General features: G+C 40.4%; 1 protein-coding gene across 2 annotated transcripts in view; it reads right to left on the reverse strand.

The window, feature by feature from the left end:
• USP45 (ubiquitin specific peptidase 45) overlaps positions 1 to 24,809 on the reverse strand; it is an 879,557-nt gene that overhangs the window by 837,224 nt on the left and 17,524 nt on the right. For both annotated transcript variants that reach the window (XM_053710569.1, XM_053710568.1), the window contains exon 5: positions 5,971 to 6,071. In XM_053710569.1, coding sequence (XP_053566544.1) covers positions 5,971 to 6,071 — 101 coding nt within the window. The remainder of the gene's footprint in view (positions 1 to 5,970; positions 6,072 to 24,809) is intronic.

The raw sequence follows: 24,809 nt of genomic DNA on the forward strand, positions 1-24,809 counted from the left end.
CCTCGTTCTTGAAGGCCCATGTGGAAGCCACAGCCCTAGTGGAGTGAGCTGTGATTCTTTCAGGAGGCTGCCGTCCGGCAGTCTCATAAGCCAATCGGATGATGCTTTTAAGCCAAAAGGAAAGAGAGGTAGAAGTCGCCTTTTGACCTCTCCTTTTACCAGAATAAACAACAAACAAGGAAGATGTTTGTCTGAAATCTTTAGTAGCCTCTAAATAGAACTTTAGAGCACGGACAACTTCCAAATTGTGTAACAAACGTTCCTTCTTTGAAACTGGATTCGGACGCAAAGAAGGTACAACTATCTCCTGGTTAATATTTTTGTTAGAAACAACTTTAGGAAGAAAACCAGGCTTAGTACGCAAAAACCACCTTATCTGCATGGAACACCGGATAAGGAGGAGAACACTGCAGAGCAGATAATTCTGAAACTCTTCTAGCAGAAGAAATTGCAACCAAAAACAAAACTTTCCAAGATAGTAACTTAATATCTATGGAATGTAAGGGTTCAAACGGAACCCCTTGAAGAACTGAAAGAACTAAATTTAGACTCCAGGGAGGAGTCAAAGGTCTGTAAACAGGCTTGATCCTAACCAGAGCCTGAACAAATGCTTGAACATCTGGCACAGCTGCCAGTCTTTTGTGTAGTAAGACAGATAATGCAGAGATCTGTCCCTTTAGAGAACTTGCAGATAATCCTTTCTCCAAACCTTCTTGAAGAAAGGAGAGAATCTTAGGAATTTTTATCTTATTCCATGGGAATCCTTTGGATTCACACCAACAGATATATTTTTTCCATATTTTATGGTAAATTTTTCTAGTTACAGGTTTTCTGGCCTGAACCAGAGTATCTATCACCGAATCTGAAAACCCACGCTTTGATAGAATCAAGCGTTCAATCTCCAAGCCGTCAGTTGGAGGGATACCAGATTTGGGTGTTCGAATGGACCTTGAACAAGAAGGTCCTGTCTCAAAGGTAGCTTCCATGGTGGTGCCGATGACATATTCACCAGGTCTGCATACCAAGTCCTGCGTGGCCACGCAGGAGCTATCAAGATCACCGAGGCCCTCTCCTGATTGATCCTGGCTACCAGCCTGGGAATGAGAGGAAACGGTGGGAATACGTAAGCTAGGTTGAAAGTCCAAGGAGCTACTAGTGCATCTACTAGAGTCGCCTTGGAATCCCTGGATCTGGACCCGTAGCAAGGAACCTTGAAGTTCTGACGAGACGCCATCAGATCCATGTCTGGAATGCCCCATAATTGAGTTATTTGGGCAAAGATTTCCGGATGGAGTTCCCACTCCCCCGGATGAAATGTCTGACGACTCAGAAAATCCGCTTCCCAATTTTCCACTCCTGGGATGTGGATCGCAGACAAGTGGCAGGAGTGATCCTCCGCCCATTGAATTATTTTGGTCACTTCTTTCATCGCCAGGGAACTCTTTGTTCCCCCTTGATGATTGATATACGCAACAGTCGTCATGTTGTCTGATTGGAACCTTATGAATTTGGCCTTTGCTAGTTGAGGCCAAGCTCTGAGAGCATTGAATATCGCTCTCAGTTCCAGAATGTTTATCGGGAGAAGAGACTCTTCCCGAGACCATAGACCCTGAGCTTTCAGGGATTCCCAGACCGCACCCCAGCCCACTAGACTGGCGTCGGTCGTGACAATGACCCACTCTGGCCTGCGGAAGCTCATTCCCTGGGACAGATGGTCCAGGGTCAGCCACCAACGGAGTGAATCTCTGGTCTTTTGATCTACTTGAATCATTGGAGACAAGTCTGTATAATCCCCATTCCACTGTTTGAGCATGCACAGTTGTAATGGTCTTAGATGAATTCGTGCAAAAGGAACTATGTCCATTGTTGCAACTATCAATCCTATTACTTCCATGCACTGCGCTATGGAAGGACGAGGAACAGAATGAAGCACTTGACAAGAGCTTAGAAGTTTTGATTTTCTGACCTCTGTCAGAAAAATCCTCATTTCTAAGGAATCTATTATTGTTCCCAAGAAGGGAACTCTTGTTGACGGGGACAGAGAACTCTTTTCTTTGTTCATCTTCCATCCGTGAGATGTGAGAAAGGCTAAAACGATGTCCGTATGAGCCTTTGCCTTTGACAGGGACGACGCTTGTATTAGAATGTCGTCCAAGTAAGGTACTACTGCAATGCCCCTTGGTCTTAGAACCGCTAGAAGGGACCCTAGCACCTTTGTGAAAATCCTTGGAGCAGTGGCTAATCCGAATGGAAGAGCCACAAACTGGTAATGTTTGTCCAGAAAAGCGAACCTTAGGAACTGATGATGTTCCTTGTGGATAGGGATATGTAGGTACGCATCCTTTAGATCCACGGTAGTCATAAATTGACTTTCCTGGATGGTGCGTAGAATCGTTCGAATAGTTTCCATTTTGAACGATGGTACCCTGAGAAATTTGTTTAGGATCTTCAAATCCAAAATTGGTCTGAACATTCCCTCTTTTTTGGGAACTACGAACAGATTGGAATAAAATCCCATTCCTTGTTCCTTTATTGGAACTGGGTGTATCACTCCCATCTTTAACAGGTCTTCTACACAATGTAAGAATGCCTGTCTCTTTATTTGGTTTGAGGATAAGTGAGACTTGTGGAACCTTCCCCTTGGGGGTAGTTCCTTGAATTCCAGGAGATAACCTTGAGAAACTATTTCTAGCGCCCAAGGATCCTGAACATCTCTTGCCCAAGCCTGAGCAAAGAGAGAGAGTCTGCCCCCCACCAGATCCGGTCCCGGATCGGGGGCTACTCCTTCATGCTGTCTTGTTAGCAGTGGCAGGCTTCTTGGCCTGCTTACCCTTGTTCCAGCCTTGCATTGGTTTCCAGGCTGGTTTGGGTTGTGAGGCATTACCCTCTTGCTTAGAGGATGCAGAATTAGAGGCTGGTCCATTTCTGCGAAAGGGACGAAAACTAGGCTTATTTTTAGCCTTAAAAGACCTATCCTGTGGAAGGGCGTGGCCCTTTCCCCCAGTGATGTCTGAAATAATCTCTTTCAAATCAGGTCCAAATAAAGTTTTACCTTTGAAAGGAATGTTAAGTAATTTTGTCTTGGATGACACATCCGCTGACCAAGACTTTAGCCAAAGCGCTCTGCGCGCCACAATAGCAAACCCTGAATTTTTCGCCGCTAATTTTGCTAATTGCAAAGCGGCATCTAAAATAAAAGAGTTAGCCAATTTAAGTGCGTGAACTCTGTCCATAACCTCCTCATATGGAGTTTCTCTACTGAGCGACTTTTCTAATTCCTCGAACCAGAACCACGCTGCCGTAGTGACAGGAACAATGCATGAAATTGGTTGTAGAAGGTAGCCTTGCTGTACAAAAATCTTTTTAAGCAAACCTTCCAATTTTTTATCCATAGGATCTTTGAAAGCACAACTATCTTCGATAGGAATAGTAGTGCGTTTGTTTAGAGTAGAAACTGCCCCCTCGACCTTGGGGACTGTCTGCCATAAGTCCTTTCTGGGGTCGACCATAGGAAATAATTTCTTAAATATAGGGGGAGGAACAAAAGGTATGCCGGGCTTTTCCCACTCTTTATTTACTATGTCCGCCACCCGCTTGGGTATAGGAAAAGCGTCGGGGGGCACCGGAACCTCTAGGAACCTGTCCATCTTGCATAATTTCTCTGGAATGACCAAATTGTCGCAATCATCCAGAGTAGATAACACCTCCTTAAGCAGTGCGCGGAGATGTTCTAATTTAAATTTAAATGTCACAACATCAGGTTCAGCTTGATGAGAAATTTTTCCTGAATCTGAAATTTCTCCCTCAGACAAAACCTCCCTCATGGCCCCTTCAGATTGGTGTGAGGGTATGACAGAACAATTATCATCAGCGTCCTCTTGCTCTTCAGTGTTTAAAACAGAGCAATCGCGCTTTCTCTGATAAGTAGGCATTTTGGATAAAAGATTTGCTATGGAGTTATCCATTACAGCCGTTAATTGTTGCATGGTAATAAGTATTGGCGCACTAGATGTACTAGGGGCCTCCTGCATGGGCAAAACTGGTGTAGACACAGTAGGAGATGATGTAGTATCATGTTTACTCCCCTCATTTGAGGAATAATCTTGGGCAATATCATTATTTGTGGCAGTACTGTCCTTACCTTGTTTGGACGCTATGGCACAATTATCACAAATTTAAATGGGGAGACACATTTGCTTTCATACATATAGAACATAGCTTATCTGAAGGTACAGACATGTTAAACAGGCTTAAACTTGTCAACAATGCACAAAAAACGTTTTAAAATAAAACCGTTACTGTCACTTTAAATTTCAAACAGAAAACACTTTATTACTGAATACGTGAAAAAGTATGAAGGAATTGTTCAAAAATCACCAAATTTTCACCACAGTGTCTTAAAGCCTTAAAAGTATTGCACACCAAATTTCAGAGCTTTAACCCTTAAAATAACGGAACCGGAGCCGTTTTTCAATTTAACCCCTATACAGTCCCAGATACAGTCTTTGCTAAGACCCAACCAAGCCCTGAGGGGAATACGATACCAAATGACGCCTTCTAAAAGCTTTTTCAGAGATTCTTAGATCCTCACACATGCATCTGCATGCCCTGCTCTCAAAAAACAACTGCACATTAATGGCGCGAAAATGAGGCTCAGTCTATGACTAGAAAGGCCCCCTGACTGAAAAAGGTGTCCAATACAGTGCCTGCCATTTTATAAACGTTCCCCAAGACTATAAATGTCAATTGTTAGCCTAAATTTGAATAATATGCACAAATAAAGCAATCGATTTAGCCCATAAAAATGTCTACCAGTTTTTTAGCCCATAATAAGCCCTTTATTCTGTTTGTTTTTGACTAAGAAAATGGCTTACCGGTCCCCATGAGGGGAAATGACAGCCTTCCAGCATTACACAGTCTTGTTAGAAATATGGCTAGTCATACCTTAAGCAGAAGAGTCTGCTAACTGTTTCCCCCAACTGAAGTTACTTCATCTCAACAGTCCTATGTGGAAACAGCAAACGATTTTAGTTACTGTCTGCTAAAATCATCTTCCTCTTACAAACAGAAATCTTCATCCTTTTCTGTTTCAGAGTAAATAGTACATACCAGCACTATTTTAAAATAACAAACACTTGATAGAAGAATAAAAACTACATTTAAACACCAAAAAACTCTTAACCATCTCCGTGGAGATGTTGCCTGTGCAACGGCAAAGAGAATGACTGGGGTGGGCGGAGCCTAGGAGGGATCATGTGACCAGCTTTGCTGGGACTCTTTGCCATTTCCTGTTGGGGAAGAGAATATCCCACAAGTAAGGATGACGCCGTGGACCGGACACACCAATGTTGGAGAAAGCCTATTAGCCCAGCTGTCCTGTAGATCACCGTCATGAAAGATGATCTACAACAGTGTAACTCTTGGCAAGGCCCTCTACCCATTTGGCTCATATAAATGCTAACTTTGCAAAGAATACCTATGTTTATAGCACTGCAGAATCTGTTGACACTCTACAAATAAATGACAATCATAGTAAAATAATAATACACCATACATATAAGTAATGTTGTCAGCATCTTTGGAGGTGTATCACTGATCACAAACAAAAAAAAAAAAAAAAAAAAAAAAAAAAAAAAGGAAGAAGAAGAGCAGTCTTTTTATTTTACCGTTTTTGTGACACACTGATTATGTGCAAAAGTTCACAATGGCTGTCATGTGATACAGGGAGATGTGAGATGAAAGGAAATTTAGAAATTTGTCACAAAAAAACAAAAACAAAAAATCTACTGCTCATGTGAAATTCAGAAAAAAACATTGACTTTTTAATTACACGTTTGTTGATTAAGCAACTCTACTGTATTTAAGGGCCACATCTGTATACGCAAAGCACAATGTGTCCCGTAGACTGTACTTTGGGTGGCCATGACTCTTTACAGTGAGTCTGGCAAGTGGCTGTAGCATGGGTCCTACCTTTTGTAGAGCGAGATGAATGTTTTTGGAGGAAGTCAGCAATCTGAGCTAGGGCCTTCTTGTTGCACTGAGTTGAAAGCTCTTCGTCACATTCATAACACCTAAAATGATTTAAAATGTAAATTTTAGAGAATGAAAATAAAGAAAGAGGAATTGATTACAAACATAAAACTGTGCATTTAGAAAAGTAAATCTTGTGTCCCATCGAAGTTTGATAGGGTTATTTAAGTAGACTCTATACGCGTTTTTAACTTGATTAGCTAACTGCATTTCAATACGACTACATTTTTTCTTCTGGTGGGACATAAAGGATTTAATTTCACCACGCAAAGCAGCTTTAGCCGTCTCCCAAAACACTTCTATTTTTCCAAGATAATTTGAGTTATAATTATAGAATTCTAACCACTTATTACTTAACCAATTATGAAAGCTAATATTATTAATTAGATGTTTGAGAAAATAGATATTATTAACAGAACCTTTAATATCAGAATTACAATTTAATGATATTGCGGCATGGTCCGAGATTAAGATATCCTCGATTTTGGCCACCCATCTCCACTTAAGTAAAGAATCTGAAATACAAAAATAATCAATTCTGGATAGCGATTGATGTACTTTGGACATGCATGTATATGCACGAACATCTGGGTTTTGAACTCGCCATATATCAATAAGACCCAATTGGGAATAACATTTTTGCAAGATTCGTACATTCCTATCTCTAGTATTTACGTTTTTTTTATTTGAACTATCCAAAATCGAATCTGCTAAATAAATTAAAGTCTCCGGCTACTATTTACGATTTTGACCTATATATCTATGCAATGTCACTGTCAGGTTAATCCAAAAATCACGGTCGACATGATTAGGACCATAAATACTACACAATATATACTTGATCTTATTAATAATTATTTCTATAATTAGAAACCGACCTTCGGGGTCCAATTCTGTATCTACAATATGATATTCTGATTTTTTATTCAAAAGTATCGCGACCCATCATCCAAATTCTCACCACTGACACCATTAACACATAATAACGAATTCCGGGGGCGGAGCTCGACCGTGCAGGCAAATGGCCGCAAGGTGAATCAGCTCCGTGCTGGAGAAAAGACCCAGGACCATCTATATGCCATAAACAGACACCGGAGTGGCTCACAGGTGCATGAAGATGTGGGGACACTGACCGGAACGGACTGAAGGCGCCCTGAGCCGCAATTAAGACGGTAGTAGATTGTTTACTAACCACTTCAGGGAGGCTGCTGCCATCTTAGAAGGGCCGTGTGCAGGCCACGCGGACAAGATACCAGGATTCCTCCTAGACCCAGCTCCTACGTAGGGGTAAGATGCACAATATGATTCATGCAGCACTATAGCTACTCATCTGGACATAGAGTTCCTTGCAACACTCGTTAACCCCTTAACACCCTGTGATAACAACCCTGCTACGAATTCACTGGCACCCTTATTTTTTAATGCACATATGTCTGGTCATATCAGAGAGAGGAGGAAGGGGCATGATGTACTTTAATATATCGGAGGCAGGAGGCCTCTGTTAATAACGCCAGTAAGGTTGTGTGCAACATGCAGTCTGCATCTAACAGAAAACGTAACGGCTGAACACTGTACTTTATTGCAAATCCCCATGCAGGTGCTACTGAAGGTTCAAACCTCCCTGTCTCCTTCTGATATTCTGCACTATTTATCATTAACCCTATGAAAGGGCACACGGCATAGCTGGACATTTCTCTCACAAAAATGGCGGCTAGACGTTTACCTAAAGGGGAGAAGCTCACGAAAAGCCAGACCACTACACCAGTCTCAGTGAGCAGATTTTTTCAGCTCTCGGACACAATAACCAACCCGGCACCCCAGACAGCAGTACCTGCTGAGCCCTCCATAGACCCACCCAGCAATTCAGAAATGCAGGTAGCTGCTTCTTATATAACTCAGCTAAAACAGGATATTGCTAACCTGCCATCAAAAGAAGATTTTGCTTCTCTAAAATCATTGATAACCAAGGAGCTTACATCCATGCGAAAAGATATTAATATTTTGGGAAGCAGAGTAGAAGAAGTGGAGGATATGCAAACTACTATTAATGACATGATGGGGGCCCTTGATACACATGTAAACGTCCAAGCCTCACAAATAGAGACTATGCAAGAAAAAATTGAAGATCTCGAAAACCAGTGCTGTGGAATCTGTTGGCGCTATACAAATACCTGATAATAATAATAATAACAGCAGTCGGCGGTCTAACTTAAGGGTGCGGGGTATTCCAGAAATAATAAAGAGCTCTGAACTCAAAGAATACTTGCAAAATCTGTTTCAACAGCTTTAGGGGGACCCAGTTATACCCAACATGGAATTGGAGAGGGTTCACCGTGCATTAAGACCACCCCCACCAGCTGGCGCACCCCCTAGAGATGTCATTCTCAAATTCTTGAGATTTACAGACAGGGAGGAAATATGGACCAAAGCAAGACAACTGAGAAAGATATCTTATTTGGATCACTCACTGCAAATTTACCCAGATTTTGGACGTGTTGTGTTTATCACTGGCAGTTAGATCAGCAATAACCCCCACAGGATGGACGGATCACTTGATGGTGACATGTTCCATCGAGTGGCCTTCAGCACCACACTCCATGTATGTATGGAAATTAGACAACGATCTTTTAGACCACCCATTGTATATAGAAAAGATTGAGACCCGCCTTCAGGAATATTTTCACTTAAATGTATCCTCTATACCTGACTTTAGACTGATCTGGGAGGCCCATAAAAGCACAATCAGGGGGGAATCTTATCAGCATGCAGTCTCATAAACACAAACAACAACGCAATGCACTACAGAATGCACTGACTACTATTACTTTGGTTGAAAAGAAACTCAAATTAACACCGACAGATGTAACCCTGAAAAAGGACCTACAGACGCAAAGAGATATTGTTACTACCTTACTAGATAAAGACTGTAAACAACTCGCACTTAAACTACAGCAAACTTATTATGACAGCGACAATAGGTGTAGTAGACTATTGGCCTGCAAACTGAGACGGCGAACTAATCTGTCATATATTTTATCCATTAGTAGATCAGGAAAAGATATGGCCTACTCCGATATATCGGAGGCATTTCGCATATACTATGAATCCCTCTATAACCTCCCAGATACCACTCAAAAGGACCCATCTAATGCTGTTCTTATAGAATCCTTCCTTAAAGACTTAGCTATACCCTCGGTCACCCAGGCACATGAGGAATCCCTTAATTCTCCCTTCACTATGAAAGAACTTCTTTCGGTCATAAAGGAAAGCCCCAGGCCCTGACGGCTTTACTAATTACCACTATAAAAATATAGTAAGATACTTGCCCCTCAACTATTAACCCTATTCAATTCCATTTCTTGTACTAATCCGTTCCTCAGTAGCTCCTTAACTGCACACATCTCCCTGATCCCAAAAGAGGGTAAGGACCACTCGAGGGTTGAGAATTATAGGCCGATTTCTCTACTGAATATGGATGTGAAAATATATGCCAAACTGTTGGCGACCTGATTGAACGCCTTACTTCCACATTTAATACATGCTGATCAAGTGGGCTTCATACCTACAAGAGAAGCTAAAGACAATACTGTACGGGCCATCAACCTAATTGACTATGTAAACCGCTGCTGTATCCCGATAGTAGTGGTGTCTACAGATGCTGAAAAAGCGTCTGACCGGGTCAGATGGCGTTTCCTTCGGGTGGTCCTCCTACGAATGGGCCTAGGCGAAGCCTTTGTAGATAGAGTATTTGCCATGTACTCATCCCCGATGGCCAGAGTCTGTGTGAATGGATCCCTGTCAGCCCCCTTTAGGATATCTAATGGAACCAGACAGGGGTGTCCCCTGTCCCCGCTTTTATTTGTGTGTGTAATTGAACTTTTGGCACTAAAGATTAGGTCCACAGTAGATATCGTAGGAATACAGGTTAAGGAACATCAACATAAGCTCCTATTATATGCAGATGATGTGCTCTTTTTCCTAACGAATCCTATACAATCCATCCCAAGCCTATTAAAACAGTTAGATTAATTCGGAAGGATTTCAAACTTCCTTATCAAAGTAAATCAGAAATCTTAAATATTAACATTCCAAACAGGGACCTACAACCCAATCAACAGGTATGCACATTTAGATGGCAAAACAGTAAACTGAAGTACTTGGGAATATTCCTGACTCAGAAGATTAATCAAATCTTCGAGACAAATTTCTTGCCTCTCCAGTCGACCATTATAATCACTTTGTCCTCCTGGCGTCGGAAACCCCTGTCCTGGACGGGTAGGATCAACGCCTTTAAGATGAGCATCCTCCCGAAGATACTGTATATAATACAGACACTACCCATAGCCCTCCCATGCACATTTCTTACATCCTTACAAACTAAAATTCTTGAATTTATATGGAATAAACGCCACACGCGGATAATTAGGAAGGACATGTATTAGATGATAGATAACGGGGGGCTGGGAGTCCCTGACCTGGTCTCATATTGGAAGGCCACACACTTACAGAGAATAGTTGACTGGTGCACTAACTTTAACTTTAAGCTTTTGGTCCGCCTCGAACATGACATTGCAGGTTCCCCACACTTAGGCACACGGTGTTGGACACCGTCAATTATGGCATCATCACAGGCCCACCTTACACATACTGTACAGGAGACCATGTCGATATGGGAGAGAATCCTTGTGGAATTCCCTAACATTTCATCTGCCTACTCCCCTCTTATCTCCTTTATCTCCAACACAGAATTTACTCTAGGTCTCTTAGAAATGATTAAAAATTATACACAGCCAGACAGGGTGTTGATGATATGTCACCTAGGGAATGAAACCCAGTTGCACTCTAGGGCGGCTCTAACTGAAAAAGGTTTTAACTGTTTCAGAAACTGGTATTTTTATATGCAGTGTTACAATTATATATTGGGCCACCCGCACAAAAGGAACATGCTAAGACCCTTGACAGTATTTGAGTCCTTATGCCATAAACAATCACCTACAAAACACGCACTATCAGCTATTTACGCATTGCTGAAACAAAATGCCCCAGGTCATACACCACATTTTATTAATAAGTGGGGGGAAGAATTAGGAATACAGATCTCGCATATTGATGCTTCCAAAATATTCACAGCCATCAAGAAATCTGCCACATCCAGTAAATTTATTGAATTAAACATGAAATTACTACACAGATGGTATCTTACCCCATCACGCTGTCAGAAAATATTCAATGAGGTCTCTGACACCTACTGGAGATGTCATAACTACACTGGCCATATGGCACACATTTGGTGGCTGTGCCCTATGATAACCCCAGTGTGGGAGAACATTTCAAAAGAAACATCAAAGTTATTAGGTAAAACTCTACCGTTAGACCCAACCCTCTGGTTATTCCATGTCGTTCCCAAAAAATTTACCTTAGAGCAGGTTAAATTATTTAATATTGCAAGTAATAGTATTAAGATATTGATAGCCAGGAACTCGAAAAGCTCCATAGTACCGACTACAGCACTTTGGGTATAAGAGTGTAACCGTTCTATATTACTGGAAGAGTACCATTACCTTAAGCAACGAAGGTTAGATAGATACTTGCAGATTAAGATACTTTGGGAAGAATATCTGAGAGATAAATTTGACTCCTACACAATATAATGCTTATAAATTACAGGGTGTGGAGATATTTGGCCTGGGACAGTAGTAGAGGGAACGGAACCTAGCATAGTAGTGGATGATGAGGAATACATGGAGATTGGGGCGATACATTGAAATGTCACAATAAATAACTTTGACAACTGAGTAAGGGGGTCATTGGGGGAGTAAATACCCTTTTCTTATATGTAAGACTAAATCCTTGCATCAGGAAGTATAATGTGTTTGTTTCTTGCGTTATTTATTTGTTTTCAATGTTTTATGTTTACTGTTTGTATAATTGTTAATTGTATTGCGTATGTGCAATCTGAACAGATGTAAATTTATACTACTCTGTAATTCTGCTGAGTGTACATGCACAGTGCATAATTCTTTGCAAAATAAAAACTATTTTTGAAAAAAAAATAAAAAAATTCCGGACTGACCTTTTGATAGCCCCTAAACTTGTAGGTACCCCTCTTAGATCTTTACAAATCCATCACCTCGGAAACGAACACTACTCCCCAAGTATAGACGAACTAATTTCCACAGGATTTTTTGTCTATAAAGAATGGCTTTTCTACAGACAATGCCACTCTTATATCACCTCTCACCCTCAATCCAACAACATGATCAGACCAATGATACCTTTTGAATCTCTTTGTAATAAATCCACTCCAACCAGATATGCACTATTTATCACTCACTCAATATTGTCGTAGCAACCACAGGGATCTCTTCCATATTATCTAGATAGATGGAATTCAGAACTAGGCACAGATATCACCTATGCGGATGCTTTACAAATTTTCGCCAACATTAAAAAAATAGTTTCATGCAAATTTGTTGAATTCAACTTAAAAATCTTACAGAGATGGTACCTAACTCCTGAAAGGTGTAAAAAGATATATAAACTTAAATTGGCACATTGCTGGAGGTGTGGTTCTTTAGAATGCCACATGTCTCATATTTGGTGGCAATGCGACAAATTAACTCCCATCTGTTCCGAAATAGCTCAGGAATCTAGTAAAATTCTAGGAATACATATACCCCTCGATCCTTGTCTGTGGCTTTTTAATAAAGTTCAGAACAAACTCCCAACCCAGTCAAAAAAACTATTCCATATATTAAGCAACAGCTTTAAAATGTTGATAGCTAGGAATTGGAAGTCAGATGAGGTACCCTCTCTTATCAAATGGCATTCAGAGTGCCATCATACAATCTCTTTAGAAGAATACTCCTACATGAAAAATAAAAACATAGACCTCTATGCCCAAATTATTTTTATGTGGGAATCATATATACAGAAATATACCTCTCACTCACATATATGAAACCAAACTTAGCCCTATAATAGAAATTGTCTTATATACTCATGATGTATTGACCGAAATAGACTGGTCTGGACTGCATGCTAAACAGTATTTTTATTCTTAATCCTTGCATCTATTGTAACCGTACTTTGATTTTTCTCCCTATGTCCCCTTCCCTCCACTTTTTTTTGTTTAAAAATCAGATGTGTAATACTTCAAAATGTTATTTATTCCACACGCTTTTTTTTTTATGTAACTGTTTTGATTTCAATAAAATTTTGAGAAAAAAAAAAAAAAGTATTGCTACCCCCCTTTTCCTAGAGTCATGTGTGGCGGCAATAACCTCTCCAACCCAATTAATTTTAAGTTTGGGTATTTCTGCAGGTTTAAGGTGTATTTCCTGGAGGAAAGCAATATCCGGTTTGAATTTCCCCAGATATTTAATTATAGATTTCCTTTTGATTGGAGAGGTTATCCCGCCAACATTCCATGAAATTAAAATTGGGTACCACCAGACTAAGTTAGATGTGTATATATATATATATATCAGTGAGAGACCTAAGCGGGGAACAAGAGAAAAAAAAAAAAATCATATATGACTTAAAAGCATAAACAACACATAATAAACTACAATATAACTTCAATTCCATAATTTTTATTATTTCTATAAAGTATAATATTGCACTTTTACAACAAATACTATCCTTTAGGATACACCAGCTTCTCTGCAAAATGTTTCAGCTTCCACAGTGTTATTTAAAATGTGTGAAATTCCCTCTCTCAGAACTACTAACTTAGCTGGATAAATCTGTTTGATATTATAGTTGGCACTCAATAATCTACCATAAAAGGGGGACATTTCCCTTCTTTTAGTTAGGGTTTCTGTTGAGAAATCTTCAAAAATTAACACTCTGTGGGTGCCAGCTAAAAATGGATTGAATTTCCTATAGTTAAGGTATAGTAGTTTATCTTGAAAGTTAATGAATTTAAATATAACGGGTCTTGTCTTAAAGGGACAGTATACACTCATTTTCATAGAACTGCATGTAATAGACACTACTATAAAGAATAAGATGCACAGCTACTGATATAAAAGTCCAGTATAAAACTGTTTACAAACTTACTTAGAAGCTGTCAGTTTAGCTCTGTTGAAAAGGTAGCTGGAAAGCCCACTGCAAGTGGCAAATAAGACCCCCCCCCCCTCTTCTTTTGCATATGAAAAGACCCTTTACACAAACAGAAGCAAGCTGGAGTAGGTAGCTGACAGTATTCACATAAAACTTTGGGGCTTAGTTAGGAGTCTGAAAATCAGAGCAATGTTATTTAAAAATAAGCAAAACTATACATTTAAAAAAACCAAAAAACTTTATGTGCTATATAAATAGATCATCTACAAAACATTTATGCAAAGAAAAAATGAGTGTATAATGTCCCTTTAATATTCTCACTGTTCTCTTTACGATATCCAATTCTGTGTACCCTTTCTACTTGAAAGGGAATAACTGGGGGTGGAACCTGTAAAGCCTGGGGCAAAGTAATAGTGACAAAAGTCATCAGATCTTGAAATTCCGGTAATACGGGTAAACCTATAACTTTCAGATTGTTATGTCTTGAGCAATCTTCAAGATCCTCAATATTTTATTGTAATGTTGCGATTAACTTACTTTGTGACACTAACAGGTTCTTGTAAATTTAAACGATCCTCTAGTTCAGATACTCTATTCTCCACCTCATCTAACCTTATAGAGAACTGTCTGACTTCTGTAGTTAGATTAGATATCTCTTTTCTAATCTCTAGTTTAATCAAATCAAATTGAGGGGTCAAAATTTTTGCAACTTCAGCTGCAAATTCTGCCATATTGTTACTCATGGGATTAGTTATCCCTTTATCTTGGGATATATCTATACAGGTGGCCCTCGTTTTACAACGGTTCAATTTACACCGTTTCAGAATAACAACCTTTTTTTCTATTCATGTGACTGCTATTGAAAAGTATTGAGAAGCAGTGCATTTATTAAAATAGCCAGTATGTGGAGCTGTCCGCTTGTGTTGCAGCAAAGCCAAGCAAGCTAAAATAAATCAGTTTAACCAGACCTGAGCTATCAAGCAGATTTTAAAGGAACAAGATCTTCCTGTCTATAAATCAATCCAGATTGGAATGTATAGAAAGAACTGTTTGCAGAAAAATGCAAGTGAAGTCTGTGTTGTGTGATTATTGTATTAGGTTTATAATGCTGTTTAGCAAATGTTTTTGTTCATTTAACTTATTTTAATGATATATTCTGTGTTGTGTGATTATTTTATTAGGTTTGTAATGCTGTTTAGCATTTAAAGTCTTCATTTCAAAGCTTTTAAAATAATGTATTAGGTGTTACTTATGACAATTTTGAGAGGGTCCTGGAACCTATCTCCCTCACTTCCCATTGACTTACATTATAAACTGGGTTTCAATTTACAACGGTTTCAATTTACAACCATTCCTTCTGGAACCTAACCCCGACATAAACTGAGGGCTACCTGTACTAGAATCGGGATTTCTACTCTTCCCTTTTTTTCCCCTTTGTTTGGGTGGCATATTGGGCGAAGAGCTCTTATTGAGCATATATCTGTCCATGGACCAAGGACTACAAGTGTCTATTATGTAACGTCAGTGTACGATATTGTGAATTGCTCAACAGTGAATGGTGGTGCTGTAATACAAAGCACATGTGCATTAAATAAATCACTATCCAAATCAGCAATTATTAGTAGTGTATTGCTGTTCCTAAAACCTAAATCGTTAAGAGTAGTGTCAAATTACAAATTATTAAGGTGCTTATATACTATATATGTAAAGTACTACCTTATCCTAAAAATTATTCTGAGTACATCAACAAGGAGAAGTTCAGTTGATGTTTCAAAGCCCAAAATTAAGGTGCTATATCTAAATATATCGTGTTAGTGTTCAAGTAAAAATTGTTAATAAAAATAAATACTGCAACCGCAATAGAAAAAAAAGCCTTGTAGTCTAAGGGCAGTTAACTGGGGTGAAAAAAGGAAACAACATATTCAACCTATGCTATTAATTGGTATTAATTGTTTTTTTGCATAAACCAAAATAGCATAACAGGTATATCAAATTATAATCAAGTTGTATTGGCAGATCTTTAAAGTAATGAATATAACCTGCCTAGATAATTAATCTTTCATCAAGATTCAGGTGTTATTACTAACCCAGTTGTTGTATTAGGCTTAAGATTGTAATACAGTCTACAATAGTAATCCTAATATTCCAAGCTATATGTTCAGCATAATTAATATAGTCAAATAACAGGAATATCTTAACTCACAGATACAGGAATTATCATGTAAACCGCTAATTTCTCATCACAAATGTTAGAAAGACCATCATTAAAACAGTGCAAAACATTTCAACATTTGATCTGCAGAATCTCTTGCATAATATATAAACCATAAAACAGTTAGGATTTAATACTTCAGCTAGACCTCGGCAAGATATCCATGTTGATTTTATCTTAAGCGTCCCTATTGAATCATATTCCATAAGCTGTCTCTCATTGTTACTTTGTAACACAATTGCTGGCAAAATCCTAAAGTGGGATATAGATGGATTTAATAAGAAGCCGTTACTTGTTGCAACATGCGGTGGAGTGGGAGAGGGAGTTAAAGGGACACTGAACCCAAATTTTTTTCTTTTGTGATTCAGATAGAGCATGCAATTTTAAGCAACTTTGTAATTTACTCCTATTATCAATTGTTCCTTATTCTCTTGGTAGCTTTATTTGAAATGCAAGAATGTAAGTTTAGATGCCGGCCCATTTTTGGTGAACAACCTAGGTTGTCCTTGCTGATGAATTTATCCACCAATCAAAAACTGCTGTCCAGAGTGCTGAACCAAGAAAAAAGCTTAGATGCCTTATTTTTATATAAAGATAGCAAGAGAATGAATAAACATTGATAATAGGAGTAAATTAGAAAGTTGCTTAAAATTGCATGCTCTATCTGAATCACAAAAGATTTTTTTTGGGTTCAGTGTCCCTTTATTATAAAGGTCACATACACAGTTATATCAACTTGCCGCTTGCCACTTTGTAGAGGAAATATCAGCTCAGACAAATCTGTGCATACACAGCGTGTTCATTATCCACAAACTTGCAAGACTATTCAGAGCTGATCCACCTGAACTCTGTGTGCCGCTGCCAATTATCTGCTCCGTCAGCGCTTTCCCTCGCTGACCTCACTCAAAGCAGGGGCCGCTCACACTCAGCTCCCAATAAAACTGAAGGTAATAAACCAATGATCGTCAAAGAGCATAATGTTACCTAGCCTTTCGGGGCTTACAGATGCTTCTGGTGCTATTCTGTCGGCACACGACCTTACTCAACTCCACTCTCACTTACACCGCTCAACTTATATTACCTCAGAAATGTATGCACACACGATACCTTCCTGAATGCTTTAACCAATAGGACGGGCTAAGTAGCAATCAGACAGCAGGACCCGTTAAAATAAAGCGTCAGGAGGAAGACATCTGTGAGGTGCGCCTGGAATTCAGTGTTATACAAACAGCGCTTTGTTCGTCCAGGACCAGCAAGTGGGTGTCCACCTTTGGTAATCACGAATACCTTCAGGTACACCTGGGATGTGGTTTCAAAGGGGAAAACACCTACAAGACTTATTAGCGCTACCCAGGATCCGATCCAGGAACTCGGTAATGCGCAAGCAGCGCTTCGTTTGTCCAGAGCCCGGCGAGTAAGTATCCAGCTTGGGCAATCTTGGGTACCCCTATTTACACCTGGGAGTACCGTTCACTGTTATCCTCCGATATTGGTCGCTGGTATCCTCCAAACAAGGCTGCTCTGAATCCGCTCCTCAAAAGATTACAGTCAAGTAGGTTTGATACACAGCCGGAATAGCTGGTGATCTGTATGAATGGCGTGCATCAGCCAGCATGCACTAATAGGCTGTAGATGGGACTTCCCTTGCCGGACCTAACGATCCAAATACCCAGGCTTTGTCCAGCCAAGGGGAACTGCAATGGGCTGGCAGATTAAATAGTATCTCTCACTTATAGACTCAGAGGAGCAGCAGCAGCTACCTGCAGCTACCTGTCTCCCCGCCTCCACCCGGAAGTCCCCAGAAAAGTAAATCTTAATTTAATTAAAAGGATTACAATTTACTAGACTCTATTAAAGGGATATGAAACCCAAAATTCTTGCATGATTCAGATAGAGCATGCAATTTTAAACAACTTTCTAATTTACTTATTTTATTGATTTTTCTTTGTTTTGTTTGGTATCTTTTGTTTAAAAGCAGGGATGTATGCTTAAGGGGCTGGCCCATTTCTGGAGCAATATATGGCAACATTTTTGCAAGAATATTGTCTATTTGCAATAGCACTAGACGGCAGCAGTATTTCCTGCTTTGTAGTGCTACAGATGCCTACTTAGGTATCTCTTCAACACAGAATATCATAGGAAAGAGGAATTTGATAACAGAAGTAAATTTGAATCGTTTTAAAAATGTTATGCTCTGTCTGAATCACAAAAGAAAATGTCTGTGTTTCATATCCCTATAATACTCAATAATATAGTTACCATAAATACCATGTAATAAAAAGGCTGAAATCTGTCTGGTCATATTAAACTTTATATGTATTAATCAATGTTATAATAGCCTAAATAAGCTTTGCTTCTATGTAAGTTTAACAAAATATTATAACTAAAAACTTCTACTTTACATAAATCAGTTTTTGAAACATAAGTGTGAATTTAATTCATTAACACATTCTGCGCTTACACCTCCTGCAAATAATCAAATCTATCTTTACTCATAGTATAAGTCTTTAAAAACAGATGTCACATATGTGTACATGGGCATACACAATTGTTCGTACTTATATTAGCAAAAATGCACCTAGAAAAAGTTATCACTGTTTTAGGGGCATATGCATATATGCTGGTGAGCAGCCTGTGCATATGCATTGAAACAATAGACCTGCTCAGATTGCTGGCAATGGTTTGCATGATGCAAAATGAGCAATCTCTGACACAGTACAGCATGCCAATGGCTCTCTTGTATATGAATGTGGTGGTATATAAATGCAAGTGCACTGGGGACATACAGCATGTACATACATCCCTGAAATAGTTTTATTTTAAGCATTTTTGCTAATAGAAGTATACTGAAAAAAGGCTTCTATTCAAAACAAATACATTTACGCACTTTTCTTTTGGCTTATTATGCCTGTTTAAAGAGACAAAAAAGTGAAAAAAGAAAACCACACCAACATCCTAGAGCTTTTTAATCAACCAATATAGCTGAATATAACTATGTGTTTAACCCTTGCAAAGGTGTCACACACACAATTAACGTCAGCTCCATAGCAGCAATGCACTGCTGGGAGCTAACTGATAACAGCTGGTGTCCCTTAAAATATATAGAGATCTGTGGAATAATAATAAGTGATGGAAGAGATCAGCCTTTTCTTGGTGTCCTGCAGTATCTGTAGTTTAAGCTTTAGCATGATACATTTTGCCATGCAATTTGTCTCATAACTTGCAAATGTATATATTTCAATTACATAAGGTAGATCAGAGAGTAAATGACCTCTCACAAAAAGGAACTGTGCTGTATGCTAGCACTGCTATTGCAGATGAAAACTTCACCTCATTAAAAAAAAAAAAAAGAAAGGTAAGTTTAACATAGCCATCACTGAAGGTTTAATTTATTTTTAGTGCTGGTAAATCCGAGCATTTTTGAAAAAACATAATTTATGCTCCTCCCCTCACATGTCATATCCAGTCATTCGATCAAAACAAGACAAAAAAGGAGAAACTATAAGGTGCAGTGATGACTGGAGTTATAATTTTAAAATTTAGAACCTGCCTGAAAAAGACAGGGCGGGCCGTGGACTGAACACACTACAAGAGAAATAAATTTATCAGGTAAGCATAAATTATGTTTTCTCTTGTTAAGTGTGTTCAGTCCACGGGTCATCCATTACTTATGGGATACCAATACCAAAGCTAAGTACACGGATGATGGGAGGGACAAGGCAGGAACATTAAACAGAAGGAACCACTGCCTGTAGAACCTTTCTCCCAAAACCATCCTCCGAAGAAGCGAAAGTGTCAAATTTGTAAAATTTGGAAAAAGTATGAAGTGAAGACCAAGTTGCAGCCTTGCAAATCTGTTCAACAGAGGCCTCATTCTTAAAGGCCCAGGTGGAAGCCACAGCTCTAGTGGAATGAACTGTAATTCTTTCAGGAGGCTGCTGTCCAGCAGTCTCATAGGCTAAACGTATTATGCTACGAAGCCAAAAAGAGAGAGAGGTAGCCGAAGCCTTTTGACCTCTCCTCTGTCCAGAGTAAACGACAAACAGAGAAGAAGTTTGTGTAAAATCTTTAGTTGCCTGTAAGTAGAACTTCAGAGCACGGACCACGTCTAGATTATGCAAAAGACGTTCCTTCTTTGAAGAAGGATTAGGACATAATGATGGAACAACAATCTCTTGATTGATATTCCTGTTAGAAACAACCTTAGGTAAAAACCCAGGTTTAGTACGCAGAACTACCTTATCTGAATGAAAGATCAGATAAGGAGAATCACAATGTAAGGCAGATAACTCAGAGACTCTTCGAGCCGAGGAAATAGCCATCAAAAACAAAACTTTCCAAGATAAAAGCTTAATATCAATGGAATGAAGGGGTTCAAACGGAACACCCTGAAGAACTTTAAGAACCAAGTTTAAGCTCCACGGAGGAGCAACAGCTTTAAACACAGGCTTAATTCTAGCCAAAGCCTGACAAAAGGCCTGGACGTCTGGATGCTCTGCCAGACGTTTGTGTAAAAGAATAGACAGAGCTGAAATCTGTCCCTTTAGCGAACTAGCAGATAAACCCTTTTCTAAACCCTCTTGTAGAAAAGCTAAAATCCTAGGAATCCTAACCTTACTCCTCTTGGATTCGCACCAATATAAATATTTACGCCATATCTTATGGTAAATTTTTCTTGTCACAGGTTTCCGAGCCTGTATTAATGTATCAATAACCGAATCCGAAAACCCACACTTTGATAGAATCAAGCGTTCAATTTTCAGGCAGTCAGCCTCAGAGAAATTAGGTTTGGATGGTTGAAAGGACCCTGAATTAGAAGGTCCTGCCTCAGAGGAAGAGACCATGGTGGACAGGACGACATGTCCACTAGGTCTGCATACCAGGTCCTGCGTGGCCACGGAGGCGCTATCAGAATTACTGATGCCCTCTCCTGTTTGATCCTGGCAATCAGCCGAGGTAGCAACGGAAATGGTGGAAACACATAAGCTATGTTGAAAACCCAAGGGGCTGCTAATGCATCTACCAGCACCACTCCCGGGTCCCTGGACCTGGATCCGTAACAAGGAAGCTTCGCGTTCTGGCGAGATGCCATGAGATCCAGATCCGGTTTGCCCCAACGACGAATCAGTTGAGCAAATACCTCCGGGTGAAGTTCCCACTCTCCCGGATGAAAAATCTGGTGACTTAGGAAATCCGCCTCCCAGTTCTCTACGCCTGGGATGTGAATCGCTGACAGGTGGCAAGAGTGAGACTCTGCCCAGCGAATTATCTTCGAGACTTCCAACATCGCTAGGGAACTCCTGGTTCCCCCCTAATGATTGATGTAAGCCACAGTTGTGATATTGTCCGACTGAAATCTGATGAACCTCAGCTTTGCTAACTGAGGCCAAGCTAGAAGAGCATTGAATATTGCTCTTAATTCTAGAATGTTTATTGGGAGGAGTTTCTCCTCCTGAGTCCACGATCCCTGAGCCTTCAGGGAATTCCAGACTGCTCCCCAGCCTAGAAGGCTGGCATCCGTTGTTACAATCGTCCAATCTGGCCTGCGAAAGGTCATTCCTTTGGACAGATGAACCGGTGAGAACCACCAGAGAAGCGAATCTCTGGTCTCCTGGTCCAGATTTAGCAAAGGGGACAGATCTGAGTAATCCCCGTTCCATTGACTGAGCATGCATAGTTGCAGCGGTCTGAGATGCAGGCGCGCAAATGGCACTATGTCCATTGCCGCGACCATTAAGCCGATTACCTCCATGCACTGAGCTACTGATGGGCTTGGAATGGAATGAAGGACACGGCAAGCATTGAGAATCTTTGATAACCTGGACTCCGTCAGGTAAATCTTCATCTCTACAGAATCTATAAGAGTCCCTAGAAAAGGCACCCTTGTGAGTGGTAACAGAGAACTCTTTTCCACGTTCACTTTCCACCCATGCGACCTCAGAAATGCTAGAACTATCTCTGTATGAGACTTTGCATTCTGAAAACTTGACGCTTGTATCAGAATGTCGTCTAGGTACGGAGCCACCGCTATGCCTCGTGGTCTTAGTACCGCCAGAAGTGAGCCCAGAACCTTCGTAAAAATTCTCGGGGCCGTGGCTAACCCGAAGGGAAGAGCCACAAACTGGTAATGCCTGTCTAGAAAGGCAAACCTCAGGTACCGATAATGATCTTTGTGAATCGGTATATGAAGGTAGGCATCCTTTAAGTCCACCGTGGTCATATATTGACCCTCTTGGATCATGGGTAGGATGGTTCGAATGGTTTCCATCTTGAACGATGGTACCCTTAGGAATTTGTTTAAGATCTTTAAGTCCAAGATTGGTCTGAAGGTTCCCTCTTTTTTGGGAACCACAAATAGATTTGAGTAAAATCCTTGTCCCTGTTCCGATCGCGGAACTGAGTGGATCACCCCCATGATTAAGAGGTCTTGTACACATTGTAGAAATGCCTCTCTCTTTACTAGGTTTGTCGATAACCTCGAAAGATGGAACCTCCCTTGTGGAGGAGAGGATTTGAAATCCAGAAGGTATCCCTGAGATATAATCTTTAACGTCCAGGGATCCTGCACATCTCTTGACCAAGCCTGGGCAAAGAGAGAAAGTCTGCCCCCCACTAAATCCGTCTCTGGATAGGGGGCCCTGACTTCATGCTGTCTTAGGTGCGGGAGTAGGCTTTCTGGCCTGCTTGCCCTTGTTCCATGACTGGTTGCCTTTCCAACCTTGTCTGTAACGAGCAGTAGTTCCTTCCTGTTTTGGAGCAGAGGAAGTCGATGCTGCTCCTGCCTTGAAGTTACGAAAGGCACGAAAATTAGACTGTTTGGCCCTGTCCTGAGGAAGGGCGTGGCCCTTACCTCCCGTAATGTCAGCAATAATTTCCTTCAAGCCGGGCCCGAATAAGGTCTGCCCTTTGAAAGGAATGTTAAGCAGTTTAGACTTGGAAGTTACATCCGCTGACCAGGATTTAAGCCAGAGCGCTCTGCGCGCCTCTATGGCGAATCCGGAATTTTTAGCCGTAAGTTTGGTTAGATGTACTACGGCATCTGAAACAAACGCATTAGCTTGCTTAAGGGTTCTAACTTTGCTCAAGGCCTCATCCAACGGCTCTGTGCGAATCGCCTCTTCCAGAGACTCAAACCAGAATGCCGCTGCAGCCGTGACAGGCGCAATGCATGCAAGAGGCTGCAATATAAAACCCTGTTGAACAAACATTTTCTTAAGATAACCCTCTAATTTTTTATCCATTGGATCTGAGAAAGCACAGCTATCCTCCACCGGGATAGTGGTAGAAACTGCTCCCTCCACCTTAGGGACCGTCTGCCATAAGTCTCGTGTGGTGGCGTCTATAGGGAACATTTTTCTAAATATCGGGGGAGGGGAAAAAGGCACACCGGGTCTATCCCACTCCTTACTTTTTCTGTAAGTCTTTTTGGTATAGGAAAAACGTCAGTACACACCGGTACCGCATAGTATCTATCCAACCTACACAATTTCTCTGGAATTGCCACCGTGTCGCAATCATTCAGAGCTAATACCTCCCCTAGTAACACACGGAGGTTCTCAAGCTTAAATTTAAAATTTGAAATTTCTGAATCCGGTCTCCCCGGATCAGAACCGTCACCGACAGAATGAAGCTCACCGTCCTCATGTTCTGCAAATTGTGACGCAGTATCAGACATAGCTCTCGTGTCATCAGCGCGCTCTGTCCTTAACCCAGAGCTATCGCATTTGCCCCTTAATTCGGGAATATTATATAATACTTCTTTCATAACATTAGCCATATCATGTAAAGTGATTTGTAAGGGCCTAGATGTACTAGGTGTCTCAATCCTATGCATCTCCCGAGCGGGAGACGCAGGTACTGACACGTGAGGAGAGTTAGGCGGCATAACTTCCCCCTCGTTGTCTGGTGATAGCTTCTTTATCGGTACAGATTGACTTTTATTCAAAGCAATATCAATACAATTGGTACACATTGTTCTATTGGGCTCCACATTGGCTTTTGAACATGATGAACAAACAGTTTCCTCTGAATCAGACATGTTTAAAACAGACTTAGCAATGAAACTAACAAGCTTGGAAATCACTTTCAATAAGTTTTACAAGCAATATAAAAAACGCTGCAGCGCTTCAAAAATACAGATATAATTAAACAATTCTTAACAAGAAGTGTATTATTAGCAGAGGATTGCACCCATTAGCAAAAGGATGATTAACCCCTCGATACCCAAAACGGATAAAACAGATATCAATTAAGATTTAACGCTTTTAATCACAGTCAGCACACTGTCACAGATCTGCTGTGACTGATAACCTCCCTCACAAATGAAATTTGCAGACCCCTGAGCTCTCTAGAGACGTCCTGGATCAAGGAGGAAGAAGCAGAAAGACTGTGCAATAATTTTAACTGCGCAACAAGGCGCTAAAACAAGGGCCCTCCCACTCCAATCACAACAGTGGGAGCCCTGATATAACGGTTTCCATGCAGAAAAATATGTTAGCCA

Source organism: Bombina bombina, chromosome 4, assembly GCF_027579735.1.
Source record: "Bombina bombina isolate aBomBom1 chromosome 4, aBomBom1.pri, whole genome shotgun sequence".
NCBI classification, from domain to species: Eukaryota; Metazoa; Chordata; class Amphibia; order Anura; family Bombinatoridae; genus Bombina; species Bombina bombina.